The following is a 17,520-nucleotide window of genomic DNA, read 5'->3' as shown; positions in this document are numbered from 1 at the left end:
ATGACACAAGTACAAAAAAAAGAGAAAGAAATGTCTTCAAAGGCCCCTTAGTGGAATAATGATTAAAAATGATTTAAAAAACAACCCCCCAAAAAACTAGTGTCTAGTTTTATTTTATTTTTATTTTTTATTGTTGTTCAAGTACAATTGTCTCCATTTTCACCCCACCATGGCCCCCACCCCACCCATTCCCGCCTCCCACCCTGGAACCCACCCCCTTTGGCTTTGTCCATGTGTCCTTTACACATGTTCCTTGATGACCCTTCTCCTGTTTTCCGCCATTATCCCTCTCCCCGCTCCCCTCTGGTTACTGTTGTCTAGTTTTAAACTTTTATAGTGTCAGGTTCTATTTTATAACCTTTGGTTAGAATACTTGATTGCATGTAACTCAATACAAATTTCACTGCTCATTCTCATTAAAATTAACTTTTAAATTGAAATAGACTTTTAAAAGGCTTTGGAGCCATTGCACTGCTGGGATATGAAGAGTGTCGGAGTAAAGCACCTGCCTGCAACATGCTTGTAGCCTAGTAGGCATCCTAAATAAAGATCAAATACATAATTCCCACATCAAAAATAAAATTTCTGTCATGGGAAAAAGTATAGGGTTATGTTACATACATAACTAAGCTTTTAAAAAATCCTCACTTGAGTATTTTAAAAATTGATTTTAAAGAGATTAGGGGTGGGGAGAGAAACATTGACTGGTTGCCTCCCGTTCGCACCCCAACCATAGATTGATCCTGCGACTTTTTGCTGTATGAATGATGCTCCAAGCAAATGAGCCACCCAGCCAGGGCATAACCAAGATTTTTATTAATCCAGGCACACAGCCTTTAACACACTTCTCAGACTACATGGTTGCATTTACCACAAGATAATAATGCTAACAATAGTGCTATACATTTAAAATTTACCAAGTACTATCATAGATTGTTTAGAAAATTCTGCACTCACAGTTATCTTTGCCAGGTAAGCAGCATCATCCCTTTTTTTAAATAAGGAAAGAGAGTGACATGCTAGCTCAGCACCACCCAGCGGTAAGCAGTAGACCCAAAACTAGAATCCAGGAATGATGTCTTTCATATATTTTCTTAGCATTTATGGTTTCAGTATAATATGAGATAAATATTTATCCTTAAATCCTTGATTGTAGACAAAATGTAACATAGAAATGGGAATCATGTTTCTGATTAAACAGTGACAATTTTATATGTAATCTCAATTTATTGGTAGATTTTACAGCAAACCCCTTTCTAAGGTCACCATAGTAGCAGCCTCACATGCCAAACCAAGGGTAGACAAAGAAAGCTATTTATACTTCTTGTCTCATCCATGGGACTTCTTAAATAAGAAACAGAATGCTTAAACTGAGAGAAGTCATTAATAGAGCCATAATTATTTGTCCAAAATTCTAAAGGGTAACCCAAGGGTTCCATATTGATGGCCTGTTTCCTCTGTTGCAACAAGGGCCCTCACAGCATTTTCAGGCATAAATAACCGGTATTAGAAATGTATTTTAAATGTTGTAGATTTTAAATATCATTTAAACATGATTTATATTTTAATATGAGTATTTGGTTTATTGTATCCATAAAATCAGTATTTCTTAATTCAATAAACTTTTATATTGTTAAATGAAGTTAAAATCTACATAGACATGTCTTTTAGAGAAATATATTTATTGGCTCGTTCTTTCCTCCATGAAGGATGTATAGTGTCTGGATCTGCCACTGTGGAAGGAATAGACAGAAATCTAATGGCAGGCAAATTTAACAAATGAGAGAAGCCACTGGGACTGTTCATAGGAAGACAAGAGCCTCATCATTTAGTTTTCCAAGTTGCCTGAGACTGACCTAGAATTATAGTCATGAGTTATGTCTTACCAAATGAAAATCTCAAAAGTTTAACTTAGATGCAGGGTTGACAAATGCTGCAGTGCATAGGACTTAAGTAAAAGCTAATAATATTACATTGCTAATAAAAGTGTATTTTAATTTATGTAGTGATAAACTAATAGATTATAAATACCAGCTGAAGCTACTATATCCTTTTAGCATCATCTGTACTGCAAATAGGAAGACTTGAATTTTTGAAACCTTTCTTTTGGTTCTTACTATATAGAAGGCATTATTTGTAGATACTATGGGGCATACAAAGGTGAACAAAGGCACAGTCCTCTTGTGAGGATTTTCTAGGGTTCAAGGTTGAGGACAGGCACAGTGCTATGGGAGCTAAGAGAATGGAGCTAGGCTAATACTTTGTTGAAGAAAAGGGTAAGAACAGAGGATTTTTCACAAAGGAGAGGGTAACAGTCTGCTCATTGAACAGAAGAGCCAATTTGGCAGAAGGAAACACCATGTGTAGAGTCCTTGCTGGAGAAATGGGGGACTAGTTTGGGGACTGACAGGCAGGTGTGACTTCAGATGATGTCTGACTGAAATGCAGGTGGAAGGTAAATCTTAGAGAGCCTTGACATGACCACAAATATCCTAATTTTATGCCACATGGGCAAGAAACCTTGAAGGGGTTTTGAATAAGGGAATAATGGGTCAGTGTTGTTTTAGGAAATTGTATAAAAGATATAATTTCCTAAATTGTATCTTTGAATTAGGGAAAGTTGCAGGGAGAGTTTTAATTATTGTTCATAGTAACCCAAAACACTATCTCAAAAGAATATATGTACCCCTGTGTTCATTACAGCATTATTTACAATAGCCAAGATTCGGAAGCAGTTCAAGGGCCCATCAGTAGTTGAGTGGATAAAAAACGCTGTGGTATATTTACACAATGGAATACTATTCAGTCTTAAAAAAGAAGGAAATCTTACCTTCTGCAACACCATGGGTAGATCTGGAGAGTATTACGCTAAGTGAAAGAAGCCAATCAGAGAAAAACAAGTACCATATGATTTCACTTATTTGTGGAATCTAATGAATAAAATAAACCAGCAAAGTAGAGACAGACTCATGGATACAGAGAACACACAGCTGTCAGAGTTGGGGGCCGGGGTTGAGTGCTGGGAGAGAAGGGGAAAGGCATTAAACAAAGTAAAAAAAAAAGACTCATGGACACGGACAACTGTATGGTGATTACCAGAGGGAAGGGGGACTTAGGAAGAGAAAGAGCAAGGTAAAGGAGAGATAAATGGTGATGGAAGGAGACTTGGGGCGGCAAACACACCATACAGTATGCAGACAATGTAGATTGCACATCTGAGACCTGTTGAGTTCAATAAGTTCAATTTGAAAAATAGAAGGAAATGAATATAAGAAACATTACATAATTTGTAGAACCTGATAATTGATTGGTTGTAGAAAATCAATAAACAGGGAGCAAGATGAATTCAAGCTGGGGTAGTAACCAGGAAGATTTTCAGCTTTATGGCAATTTTAAGTTTGCTTTTAGATGTTAATTATCAGGTGCCATTGGGAACATTTATGAATGGTTATTTCCTGAGATTCTATAGAACCACACTTTTAGATTATAAGTTAAAATATAGCCAAAATACTTTTTATCAAACATATTTTTATTTCATCAAGACATAGTATAATGTCAAATACGTCAAGCCCTAGTTTTGAATCCATGATCTGAAATGTTCATATTATTTGTGTAGTTTCTGGAAGTTGTGTTGAAGCATAGTGTTCATACTCTAGCCACTATGTCCCATATTTACATTACTGTACGTTAGCTCTATCTTTTGCTCTTTCTAATTAGAATTCTTAACAAAACCAGATTTCCCCCCTCTGAGAGATTTTAGTACCATTTTGTGTAATTGTTCCTTATGTTAAAGCACCACACTATAAGCTTCTTTGGAATAATAAAATAGTAATGCAGTTATCCTCGAAAGGAGCACAGAGCTGTTACGCCATGACAGCTTGGTGGCATTCTGCTGACTACAGATTGGTGTGAAAAGGGCTGACGTTCAGACAGTTTCTTCTATACTGTTTCATAAAAATACTACCACTGTGTCATTTAGTAAAATGTATATGTTATTAAAAATTCAAATGTAAGGAGTTTAGTGCAGTCCACCTCAGCATTACAAATTGGACTTGTCAACTATCAATCAAGTTCATAAGAGTGAGTGAATTTGTTTGTATGCTATTTATTTGAATTAAATCTCTAATAAGCCTCTTTTTCTAATTGGGCTTAACATTTATGTTGCTAAATGAGAAGCATTTTGGCTGCAATATAGAATGGTAAGACCTACCCAGTGGAATAAACAACTAACATCTGTTATCTCATCCTGCTCCAGCTTGGCTTTCACTAGTTAAGTACATCAGCCCTGAAGTCAAGGTTATGGAATATGTGCATCTCCGGCTCCCCCATGTATATGTGAAGGCAAAGAAACAGCACATCATGAGTAAAGACCAGCCAAACTAAAGCTACAGAGTACAGCTGGTCCATTTTATTTTAACCTTTGCTAGTCCTATGACCTTAATAAAAAAAAAACTCATAGAGGTTGTAATTTTTGTAATAACTTTTTAAAAATTTATTTATCTTTAGAGGGGGAGGGAGAGAGAGAGATAGAAATATCATTGTATGGTTGCCTCTCATGAGTCCCCTGCTGGGAACTGGCCTGCAACCCAGGCATGTGCCCTGACTGGGAATCGAACCTCGATCCTTTGGTTCACAGGCTCGCACTCAATCCACTGAGCTGCACCAGCCAGGGCTGTAGTAACTTTTTATAATTTATTTCTTTTCCTTAGCATTTTCTGCGATAGGCTGATAATTGTTAAATCAAATATAATTATTTTTATAATATATTTACGTTTGTATTTCTTTAAAAAAAAAAGAAGCTAAGTTTAGATTTGGCTGAACTTCGAAAAGAAAAAGAAGGCTTACTAAAGAAATTGGAGTCCTCATCTGAAATCACAAGTTTGGCAGAAGAAGGTTCCCAGGTAACAGTTCCACGGATACAAGTTACGTCACTTGGCCCTTCAAGGAGCATGGATTTGGAAATGAAGCAACTACAGTGTAAACTAAAGGTGAATATAATCTTTATTAATGGTGAGAACATACATTAAGTTACTGGATCCTTAAAGACATGTTTATTAATTCTAATTTAATTTTAATAATAAAGGTAAATTGTGGTATAAATAATGCAAAAATTATTAAAACTGCATTCAACCTCATCTTCCTATTTTAGCATGGTAGATTCTTTTTTCAAATTTTATTTTACTCTTAATTAAATTTATTGAAGTTACATTGATTAATAAAATTACATATGTTTAAGGTGAACAATTCCGCAATACATCACCTTAGTCATGTTCACTACCCAAATCATATCTTATTCCATCACCATTTATCCCTCTTATTCTTTCCTGCCTCCCCCCACCTGGTAATGACCATAAATTTGTTTATCTGTGAGTTTTTCTTAATCCTTTTATCTTTTAAAAAATTATTGTTTAATTACATTGTCCTGTCTTTTCCCCATTGCTCTCCCCTGCCCCATCCCTCCACTCGCACAGTCAGTCCCCCCACATTTTTTGTGTCCTTGCATTTTAAATCTAGTAACTCACAATACTATTTCCTGAAAAAAATGACAACAGACCATGATATCCTCATTTAGGAGATAATGGAAACTGGACATTGTCATTGTATTCCATGACTCAACTCCACTCTGCCCCCATCCTTCCCTCCTCCACTGAACAGAATTCCTTTCAAACATGTAATGTAGCAAGTTAAGCAGAATGCTTCCCTTTACACACTTGCTACTATTGTAATTCGGTTGTTGTTGGTTGCAGATGGGGGAGGTAAAGGGAAGTGAGGGAAGCAAGAAGTACAGGCAAAGGTGGGTTGCTTTAGTACATTTCAGTAAGGTAAACCTGAGAATAAGAATAAAAAGTGGTGTTCCTTTTGTTTATAAAGAATCGTTTCTAAGTGAAACTCTCAACAATTTAAAAGTAAGGCTGACCTTAGGTTGAATAGAATTAACTTGTATGAAACAGGATTTCTAAGTGTTAGCTGGAAAGTTCATTTTCATGCTGCTTTAAAAAACTCATTTATTTAATTGTTTTTGCTAACTGGAAGCCAGAGGGACAGTGTATATGAGACTATCACTATCTTGAGAAGCACTAGAGAGAAAACTCTGGTTGGAAATGCCTTGAGTATGTCAGGAAGGAAATAGCCATGACTGTGAAGGGGGTGTTAGAATATTGAATTGTCAAATAGATCAGTTGTTTTCAATTCAAAATATGATATGTGCACTCTCCAATAATATCTGTAAGTGAACAATTACTAATAAAGTAGGATTAAGTTTAAAGTAAATGAACGTATTATTGTTTGAAAATATCTTGCTTTATTAATAATAGATTTACACACTGACATTAATTTCGATGCTTTTTGAATACTATCTTCTTTGGACAGTGTTTATATGCAGAACTTGCCTCAACCACTACATTTTATAAGTTTAAATACCTTACATAATAGAAATGTGAGAAAAATACTTTTAGGCTTTGGTTCATGTATCTTCTCTTAAAATATGTTTCTGTGTCTGATAAAGTAGAATAAAATATATCAAAAGAATATTTCATATTTATTCATTCAAGTAGAATGTTTCTATATAGAGGGTAAAATGACTGAAATATTCTTTTATTTATTACAGATCTTTAATTCATAGTTCTATGAATTCTTCTTATGTTTAAGTCCTCATGATCCTTAGCATAACTTTAGTTTTCACCAAAAATAGAATGTTAGATCCAGTAATGTCTAATCAGACTTCTAAAAGTTTTTAAATTGTTAAATTTTCAGTTGATTTATGTATTACTTATTTAATTTACTTCCTACTAATGGTCTAACCTAGTTTTGCTAATAATAGGCCCCTATGAATATCTGTTATCAGCATTATGATTTCCCGTGGTGTAAGCTTTCATTCACCTATGAGTTTCTCTCTCATTTGGAGGGTTCTGTGAGTCACAAAGGTGAGACTAACGAGAATGCCTAAAGCAGTTTAGACCATGCTTGGTGGCAGTTTGAAGTGACACTGTCCGTATCTAGCCCAGGGTCCCAGAACACGGAGTAGGCTGCACAGGAACAGAAAGGGTGCATCTTTACCTTTGTTTTGTTTCATGTTTCAGTATGGAAATATTCTACCAGGCCAGTCTCCTGTAAATATATCATACTCTGTGCTACTACAAATTGCTGTTTCCATCTTGTATTAGTTTCCCAGGGGTGCCATATCAAAATGCCATGGGTGGCTTAAATAATAGAACTTTATTTTCATGTAATCTCGGTGTTTAGAAGTCCAAGATCAAGGTATAAATAGGTTTGGCTTCTTCTGAGGCCTTTCTCCTTGGTATGTAGACGGCCACTTTCTTGCTGCGTCCTCATGTGGTTAGATGGCAGCCTGTGTGGTCTGTGTCCTAATCTCTTCCTGTAAGGACACCTGTCCCATTGGATTAAGACCCACCATATGGGTCTCATTTTACCGTAATTACGTCTTTAAAGACCCCATCCAAATACAGTTTGAGCTCCTGGGGGTTAGGGTTTCAACATGTCCGTTTTGAAGGGACACATTTCAACCCATACCAGGTATCAAATTGCTAACAAAATTTTCCAAAATTTACTTATTTTCCAACTGATGTTTTTATGCTTGAGAAAAACTGGTGAGATTTGAACTATTAAAGGTCTACATACATCTTTTTTTATTTTATCCAATTGATTTTAGACTTCTCTATGTAAATTCTTAGGTATGCTTCTCAAATGGACCTGGCTCACTCAGTAATTAGAGTGTTCATGTGCATTTTGGTTTACCCATATTAGACATGTTTCTTCAAGGTACCCAGCTTTATGTAGATAGATATAAAGTATTTAGAGACCTATAAATTCTTCTAGTAATTTATATTATTTAGTTTAATTTGTACTTTTCATGCAACCCGAATGGGATGGTACTCCAATTTGTGTTTGTGGTTCTTTGCCTTCCTAATTGTTGAAAGCACTCCCTTTGGTGCATACGTCGTTCTCTTCCAGTTTCCCTATAACTTAGGAATGAAAAATAGTAGTTTTTCAACTACTGTTCCTTTCTGTATAATCTATTTCAAGGCAGTTCTGAGTCCTTTAAAAGTATTAACTCATTTAATCCTCATTTCAACCCTATGAGAGAAGTCTTCTTACTCCCTTTATTGTGTAGTTGAGAAAACCTGAGACACAGAGATTGAGTTACTTGTCCAAGGCAACATAGCTCCTCCGTGGCAGAGCTGAGATTAGAGCTCATGCCATCTGGCTCCAGAGCCTATGCTCTCAATCGTTACACTATGAAAATGTAAAAATATGTATTTAATAAACTTAGATAGGGAAGCTTTCACCAGGAAGGATTCTCACCATCGTGACATTTTTTAAATATGTATTCTACTCCAGATTTTAAGTCATGCTGCAGGTAAGTATTATGTAGTAGGAAGTGGAAAAGGGTCAGAGGACCTGGGTTTTGATCGCTCTTTGTCCATTAACTTCAGGTAGGATCTGATGGAGGAAATCACTTAACTTCTCCAGAGGTTTAAAGCAGGGATACCTTTCTTGCCACTTAGTAAGGACTTTTTAGGATCAGATGAAGTAGCTCTATGATTTAGAGATGCAGGCAAAAGTATATACCAAGGTGGCATGGTTTCATTTATCATAATTCATTAATCCCTCAGTTATCCAGAAATCAGTGTTAACAGCATTTGAGCCACCTAAAATAACAGTCTTTAACTCTAAATGGAAAAGAATCAAACAGCTATCTTAAAATCCACTTAATTTATTCCACTGTCAGGCTGCATTTATTGCCTATTGTCTTTTATAAGTTTAATTGTTCAGCTTCTCAGCAAAAAATAACTCAAAAATAGAAAATTAGAGATATGCAGATTAAAGGGCAGGGTGATTGTTTGGGGACAGGAATATTGAGAGAAGCAAGACGTTATGACAGAGAGAAAAAGGAAATATAAAAATATTAATATAAAGATACAAAATTAGAAAAGCAGGAGTCTGGGACCATTTAGAGTGGGGGTACGTAGCCATTTATATCGTGATAGTTGTTAAAGGCATCACTATATCATGACTTACTGACACTATATAGTAATGTGACACATAATTAATATAGTGATATTTATAATGTACTATCACTATATTAAAGTAATACGGAATGTACATTCACTCCAGAAAGACCATAGATTAATGATTAAAGCAAAAGTTTCAATTATCTGGGAAATTCACTAGTGTGGAACATCTTATTTTCCAATGCTAGAAATAAGACACTCTTCATCACTGTAAATATGTAAAATATGGTGGACATTTAGATTTCATTACACAGATATTTAGTCAAAACTTTCTTTTAAAGATTTTATTTATTTTTAGAGAGAGGAAGAGAGAGAGGAAGAGAGGGAGAGAAACATCAATATGTGGTTGCCTCTTGTGCGCCCCCTACTGGGCACCTGGCATGTGCCCTGATCTGGGAAGAGAACCAGCGACTGTTTGGTTCACAGGCTGGCACTCAATTCACGGAGCCACACCAGCCAGGGCATATTTAGTCAAAACTTTTAATATTCAGTGCAGTTGCCATGTTGAAATAGCCTTGGTTTTTAAAGAAAATTAATATCGTATTTAATATAAAGATTTAAAAATGTCAGCTTATTATTTATTATGCTCCAGGAGGTGACTGTAAAATTATTTGTTTTTTAATTTGCATATGCTATACCAATGAGATAGTTAAGGTCTGTCTAATGAATTTGACTCATATTTACATTATATAATTAATGGTTTTATCTGGTCAGCTTTACATTTTTTTAGCATGAGTCAGAAAAACCCGGTAATAGTTCTAATAGAAAAAATTGATTGTAGTTATTAGATAGATTAATGAAATAACTAGTTCAGATATTTCTAAAGCTATCATATTTTATGACACTTATATTAATGTAATACTTTAAAAATATAGGAAATGAATTAATATATGTCAACACTGTCTTGTAAGAGGAAAATCAAGATACCAAATGAGGTCTCACATTATTACATGTTTACTTGTAACTTGAGTCAAAATTGAAAGTTAGGGGTCTAGTATGGTGACTACCAGAGGGGAAGGGGGCTGGGGAGAGATAGGAATGGATAATAAGGGGGGGGTAAATGGTGATGGAAGAGGCTTGACTTGGGGTGATTAACACACAATACAGTATACAGATATATTATAGAACTGTACACCTAAATCTATATCATTTTATTAACGATTGTCACCCCAATAAATAAATAAGTAAATAAATAAATATTAAGAAAGAAAGTCTTAACCATCTAGTTGCTACATCTGCCTCCTCGACTGTGCAGACGACAAATATGACGAAGCTGTTCTACTTTGAAAAACTAATAATTATGTATAAATACATTAATAATAAGGAGTTTTATTAATAAGGTCAAGCAAGCAAGTATTTAGTATTCATAAGATGCTCTTATCAGTTATCAATTACTGGCAAATTATCCTAACATATCATGGCTTAAAACAATAGTAGTTGAAACCAAGGATTTACCTGGCCTGGAAATTCCAAAATAACCTCACTCATGGGCCTGGCAATTGGTTGGCTGGTTGTAAGCTGGGATGACTCCATACTCCTCCAAATGGCCTTTCTTCTGTATTCTGTGGAAGGTGATCCCAGGGTGGCATTCCGAGAGGGCACAGGTGCATGCTGCAAAGGTTTAGGCCCAGGGTCTGATATTTGCACTGTTTTATTTCTGCCGCATTCTTTTGGTCAAAACAAATCACAGGCTGGTCTAGGTTCAGAGGCTTGGGCGATGGATTCCATGTCTCGATGGGAAGAGCAGCAAAGCATTTGTGACTGTGGTCATACTGAGCCTGTTACAGGGCATGAGAACAACCCAGCATTAGTTTTAAGTTATCTTATTAAACCATTAAACTACTCAATCACATATACATTTACATTTTACAAAGATAATCCGTATCTCCCATAAATGTATTTTGAGTGTGTACTCTGCAATTGTTTTATGATTGTGTACCTCTATGGCTTTGGCATGTAATATAAAAACTTTATTATACTATAATACTTATATTGTGACATATAAAATAAAGCGCATTTAAAATACTTAAATGTTCATTTATTTGTCATTGAAAATTACTCTTTATGAGAATAGCATTTAGTTTTTATGCTTCTTTTGAACGAGGTTGAAAAGTGTATGTGTATTTATATGTATTTTTAATCTAGAATGCAACTAATGAACTCACTAAGCAGTCGTCAAGCGTGAAGTCTCTCAAATTTGAACTCCTAGCAAAAGAAGAACACATAAAGGAGATGCATGAGAAGTAGGTTTTTCCATATTTTTATCCGTTGTATTTGGTGCCACCTAGTGGCAGTTACTCTATTAAATGCACCCCAAGAAACAATACCGACATGTCAAAAATTGTTTTCCTTTCTTCATGTTTAAGCCTATATAAAATGAAAATTTAAGGAGTATTATATATAGCATGGTTGATGTCAATATGATTACTGGTTTTTAATTAGAATAAGAATATGTAAAGTTAGATTATCTTTCTTAGAGTAAACATTTAATTTTGAGTAAATATCACTTAATGGCCCAAAGACTGTGAACCAAAAATTTTAGAAGATAGAAATTATTCTATCAAAGATATATGTGTAGATTAATCTTCCATTGGATTTAATGCCTAAGCTTATAAAGGTAAGTTAAAAAAAGGGAAAATTTTGTTTGTATTTATAAATACCTGGAAGATTATGAAAGTTTATATTTTGTGTTATTAACAAAAGAGGTTTAAAATGTTCTATTCTACACACTCAAATTGATTTTCTTTCTGTATATTTTATACATATACTAGAGCTTAGAAGTGGTAAGCTGTTTAGATAGAATTCCAGTCTGGCCTTAGTAATTTTATTTATGTAGGTGTGTGTGTATGAATATATGTATGTATACATATATATATATTCTACATACATACATATTGTAGTACATTATATGTGAAGATGGCTTAAACACAAAAGATTGGTTAATTTTTTAAACAGACTACTTGAAGTTTATTTACCCATTAAAAAGCAGTCTTGTTATTTAACATTGAGCACTCTAGAGAAATTTTCTTTGAATCCTGTTTCCTTGACCTGCTAGCTTGGTGCCTTAATTTAATAGTATTAACTTATAAAGTTCTTAGGAGGATTGAATGAGTGAGCAGATGTAAAGCATTCATCGCAGACACCGGCATGTCATGCTTGCCGTTGCTCTTACTACAGCAGTAATAGTGATGGTAGTGGTCACTGCATCTACCATTATATGCTTAACATGTTGTGAACTTAAGCCAAACTAATATGTCAGTTCAGTTTCACATGATATTAAATCAGAAGATATCATGTCTAATTTTAGTATCTTTATAATATAAAATTTTACATTTGTTTATAGAATTGTTTCTTATCAGTATTATACTTTTTGATGGTCTCTAAATGTAACTCGCTTTTTTTAGCAGTGTAAGAATATAATTTAAATATAATAATTTTGACTTTTCATAAATTTTATTAATTTTTCTCAGTTCGTTTTTGTTTTAATGCTTATATAACACTATGATTAGCAAGTGGAAACTGGATTATAAATTTTATAAGTACTCAAAATATTAACAGCAATAGTTATCCCATGTAATTATTTTTTTAATTTGTCATTTCATTAATATCAGATCGCATTTGAAAATTAATGGTAGGTGTAACTTTGTGTAAAATATTATCACTATGAGATGGGGTAAGGGTGAGTGATGGGGAAGAAGGTGGGACAATTATAACTGATTAACAGTAAACAAGATATTACCACCATTCAACTATTTTCTCTTTTTATGAAATTTCCTCTTTTTTCCTTTTAAGGATGTCTCGAATGGAAAGGGATATAACCATGAAAAGACATTTGATAGAGGACTTGAAATTTCGGCAGAAAGTAAACTTGGAAAGTAATGAGTGTACTAATGAAATGTTAGAAAATCTTGAAAAAAAGGTATGAACTTCTATGTTCCCTGACACTAAAAAACACTTCCCCTTGTATTTACCTTTTAAGTCAAATATTCTCTCTTAATAAAATTTATAGGAAATATTCATGGGATATATGGGTCTTGTTGCACAATTACATATTTGTCCTGAGAGTACATTGTTTGTATTAAAATTGAAGACTCTAAAATCTCATAAATAATATAGCACGCATTCTTTTTTTTAAGCTTCATTCACCTACTTTTAAATATTTTGTTTATTTATTTTTAGAGGAGAAGGGAAGGAGAGAGGGAGAGAAATATCAATGTACGGTTGCCTCTCATGAGTCCCCTGCCGGGAAGTGGCCTGCAACCCAGGCATGTGCCCTGACTGGGAATTGAACTGTGGTTGTTTGGTTTGCAGGCCCGCACTCAATCCAATGAGCTACACCAGCCAGGGCAGCACACATTCTTTGTGTTTGTAAACATACCGTGAGAAGATAATCATATTTAATTTTTAAAAATTCTTGAATATTTCTGAGCTACATAATTCCATTTTATTCAGCATTTTGTTTTATTTAAACTATAAAATTAATGATAGAATCAAGCATATGATTTTAAATGAAAAAAGTGGAAACCAATAACTATCAAAAGTGTTTAAAAAGTATATTACCACAATTTTTTAAAGTACCTTTTTTGTATACACTTAATTCAGTGTACTTGGGCAGAGAGTTGTATTTAAAATAGTTTCATAATATCTGACCCCAAAGTAGAAATTAGCAATTTGCTGACAAGGATATATACAGGATCCAGCACAAATAACACCCCCTTTTTATTACAAAATCATCAGCATGTGATTCTATAATATAACAACATCACACTCAAGCACACCATATGACATTTTAGGTGAAATGTCCAAAGTGCTGTCCATTTGGTGAGAGACATTCACGTCCCCTACCCACCTCACTCCAGCAAGCTGGCCTTCCTTCTGCCGGACCCTGTGTATTTAAAGGTGCTGTTTGCACAACTCATGAAGCAGCTGTGCGTTGGCGTTCACTCCATGTGACGGCTCCAGGAAGATACTCTCCCTTACTTTACTTGTTGGAAATAAAAAGATAACCATCTATCAGCTCAAATGGATTTAAGAGAGAATATTTTATACCAGTAAGACAAATGTGTATAGATTTACTTTCTCTTTCTCTGTCACACACCCATGTAAAATATACTTAACTTTCTTATGGGTTTTTTCCCCAAGGTTACCTTTTAAAATTTATTCATTTTTTAACTTTAACAATCATTTCAGATGTAGTAATTATATACCGTTAGTGACATTAAATGGAAAAAGAAAACCTATTCTATTTTGAATGTATAATAAATATGTTGTATCACTTTTATTATTCTTAAAAGTACATGTATTTTTGGAAAGTGCAGCTGAAAATTATCTTTAATTTGGAACTTGGCTTGTTTAAGAATCAAAAACAACCATTCCTGCTTAAGGAAGTTCAGATTAGTAATTAAAGGAAATGTAGTTGAAATTAATATTATATCTTTAGGTGGAAGACTGCATTGTTTATTGTGTATACTTCTTTTGTGCAATTTTTGGTTTTGCTGTGGATTTAGAGACTGTCAGTCTCATTCATAGTATTAGTTATACATGTCTTATACTTGAATTTGATATCCTTTATGAGAAAATAAATGAAATTAGACATATTCATGTATCCATCTGGTTTCTGTTGAAATAAATATAATATACTACTAGAATGCCCTAACCAATAATAAACCTTTATACTTTCATTACTAGGTGAAGACATTAACTGAAGAGTGTTCCAACAAGAAGGTATCAATTGATTCACTAAAGCAAAGACTTAGTGTCGCCGTTAAAGAGAAGTCACAGTACGAACAGATGTATCAGAAAACTAAAGAGGAATTAGAAAAAAAAGTATGCTTTTATGATATTTTAGTTTTGAGATGATATGACAATGTCTTTTTCATTTTTAAAGTTGCTCTTTTTCCCCCAAACTATTATGAGCCACTTAAATGTTAAGATAAATCCAAAAAATACTTTTATCTGTACATGAAACATTAAGTATCTGAAACAGATTTTGTGTCTTGATAATTTCTTAAAATGAGAACTGTTTTTAATGATTAGCACAAGTAGATATAAATTGTTTAGGCCCACCTAAACTTATAAACTAATTTAATATATCCATTTGATATATGAGTTTATAAACTTATAAACTAATTTAATATATCCGTTTTAACATTTTATGATGTTAAAAAGCATAAACTAATTTCAATGATTAATATACATATATAAGAATATGTGCTCAGGATAAGTTATTGAAAATAAACAAAAAAAATCAATTTTTCCCAAATAAAAATAAAAACATATATAGAGAGAGTCATGAAACCTTTTATCTGACATGCATAACTGACTCTTCCAAAGCTGTTTATGAGATGTTTTTATTCCGTAACTACTGATCTCTTGCAGGATCTCAAGCTTTCCCTCCTCCTATCAAAAATAACCGAGACTGAGTCTGCAATGGCAGAAATTGAAACAGCAGCATCTAAGCATCTTCAAGGGTTAGCACTGCAGAGTGAGCAGGCCCTAGAAGGTGCACAGAAGAAATTGCTGATAGCCAATGACAAAGTGGAAGAGTTCACCCTATTTGTGAAGGTTTGAATTTTTTGTACCTTACTAACTTGTACTTTTCTTCTGGAAGAGTAGGCAGAAGCCTGCTTCAGGTGATTTGGAGAATACTTCCAAGTTTCTTTCTGTATAGTTTCTTTCCTAAACCACAAAGCATCTTCTCCTAATCTACTTGCCACATTGTTTAAAAATTTCTCTATAAAAGTTTTTTTATAGCTTGAGTTTAGAATTTTTCATTCTAACTACCATTTTTCTTAATGTTAACTTAGTTGTGAAATTATAGTAATCATATAATCAAGGCAAGTATTAAGATGAAAGAATTGAGTAATTTCCATTGCACTGTCCTCTTGAAAATTATCCAAGCAAGAACAAACAGAAACTTGTTCATTAAAGCTAGGAGAGATCTGAATCCCAATCCATCACCTATCAAGACATGGAATAGATAGAGGAATGGCAAGCGATTTAGTGGGACAAAAGGAGACAAGCCCAAGTGCATGCACAGGGTACCCGTCTAGAAGTTATCTGAAAGCTGAAGAACCCCAGAAATGCTCAGGACTTGGCTCCAAAAGGAACCACCAAAGTGGAGGGAGGACAGATACAAGGCTAAACCTGTGGTTTGTTTGAAAGTCTTTAAAAAGAGTTTTTAGACCTCTGGTCCCGTACAGTCAGGCATTATTTCTCCCTCATCTCCACGGGACACTCTGAGGAGCTGCAGCTCTGCTTTCAGAGAAACAAGGTACCTAGAGTGGGTATCTGGCGATTGCTCCTCCCCTTTAATCCCACTGTGAGTTCTTTACACCTCGGTTTAGTACTATTTATTCTGATTCCTGTTATATTTAGCAAACACATCTGTTGCTAAATATAAATAGCGTTCCTTAAAGTCCAGGATGTGTTTTACTAATCTCTGCTTCCATGGCCTGCACCAGAGCACCTTTCAAAGAGTCACGTGCAATAAAGATCACTAATTAGTCAATTTAAATTTCCATTAGGAATGTGAAATTTTAATAGTGGTCCTTTTGGCTTTTAAAAATAAGATCTGAAGCCCTGGCTGGATGACCTCAGTTACTTGGAGCTCTGTCCTGTACATAAAAAAGTTGTGGGTTCGAACCCAGTCAGGGCACATACGGGAGGCAACTGATCGATGCTTCTCTTCTCTCACATTAATGTCTCTCTCTCTCGCCCCCTCTCTCTTTCTCCCTCTCTCTCCCCTGCCAAATATAATTAGTAAACATATACTCAGGTGAGGATCACAAATAAAATAAAAATAATAAAAATAATAATGAAAATAAGTGGGAAAATGACTCTCCTGAAATTACAATATTCTTTTCTTTTCTTTTTTTTTTAATTCTCACCCAAGGCCATACTTACTGTGTTCATTAGACAGAGAGGAAGAGAGATACAGAGAGAAATATCATGTGCTTGCCTCTCACACCTGCCCTGACCGGGGATCAAACCCACAGCCTTTCTGGGAAACCCTCCCACCAACTGACTCACCCAGTCAGAGCTCTTTTCCTTTTTTTAAGTGATCTTGGGTGAGATTAAGTTTCTTACACTACTTTTTTTTCCTTACATGGCTTGCATTATTAAAAACTAGCATGTCATAGCAGTAGAAATTTACTTAAATATATAAAATGTTTTCAATTTATGTAATCTTATAAAATGAAGTTGAACTGTGTCCTCCAATGGAATAAAACATCACTAGTGTCTCTTCCCATATAACCCCACTATTATTTAATGCACACAATTGTACTTGCTGTGTGTGTGTGTATGTGTATATATATATAGTATTAGTTCATGTGAGTCCAGAAGGTGTCCAGCCATGTAATAGGAAAACTTGGGCCATTTATTAGAGATGCAAGATACAAGAAACATTGTACATAGGACAGTGACACCTCAGTCCCCTTCAAAGGAGGCACTGTGGTACCTCACCCAGTTCTCCCAGTTGCCATCA

General features: G+C 34.5%; 1 protein-coding gene across 1 annotated transcript in view; it reads left to right on the top strand.

Moving 5' to 3' along the window:
* CNTLN (centlein) overlaps positions 1-17,520 on the top strand; it is a 289,299-nt gene that overhangs the window by 238,119 nt on the left and 33,660 nt on the right. Inside the window, exons 19-23 of the mRNA XM_037061920.1 lie at positions 4,797-4,988; positions 11,178-11,275; positions 12,825-12,951; positions 14,721-14,858; positions 15,411-15,596. Of these exons, the coding sequence (XP_036917815.1) occupies positions 4,797-4,988; positions 11,178-11,275; positions 12,825-12,951; positions 14,721-14,858; positions 15,411-15,596 (741 nt within the window). The remainder of the gene's footprint in view (positions 1-4,796; positions 4,989-11,177; positions 11,276-12,824; positions 12,952-14,720; positions 14,859-15,410; positions 15,597-17,520) is intronic.

This window comes from Sturnira hondurensis, unplaced genomic scaffold (assembly GCF_014824575.4).
Source record: "Sturnira hondurensis isolate 20B ecotype Veracruz unplaced genomic scaffold, ASM1482457v3 Scaffold0013559, whole genome shotgun sequence".
NCBI lineage: Eukaryota > Metazoa > Chordata > Mammalia > Chiroptera > Phyllostomidae > Sturnira > Sturnira hondurensis.
Note: the sequence above shows the minus strand (reverse complement) of the source record. Positions and strands in the feature narration are given on the sequence as shown.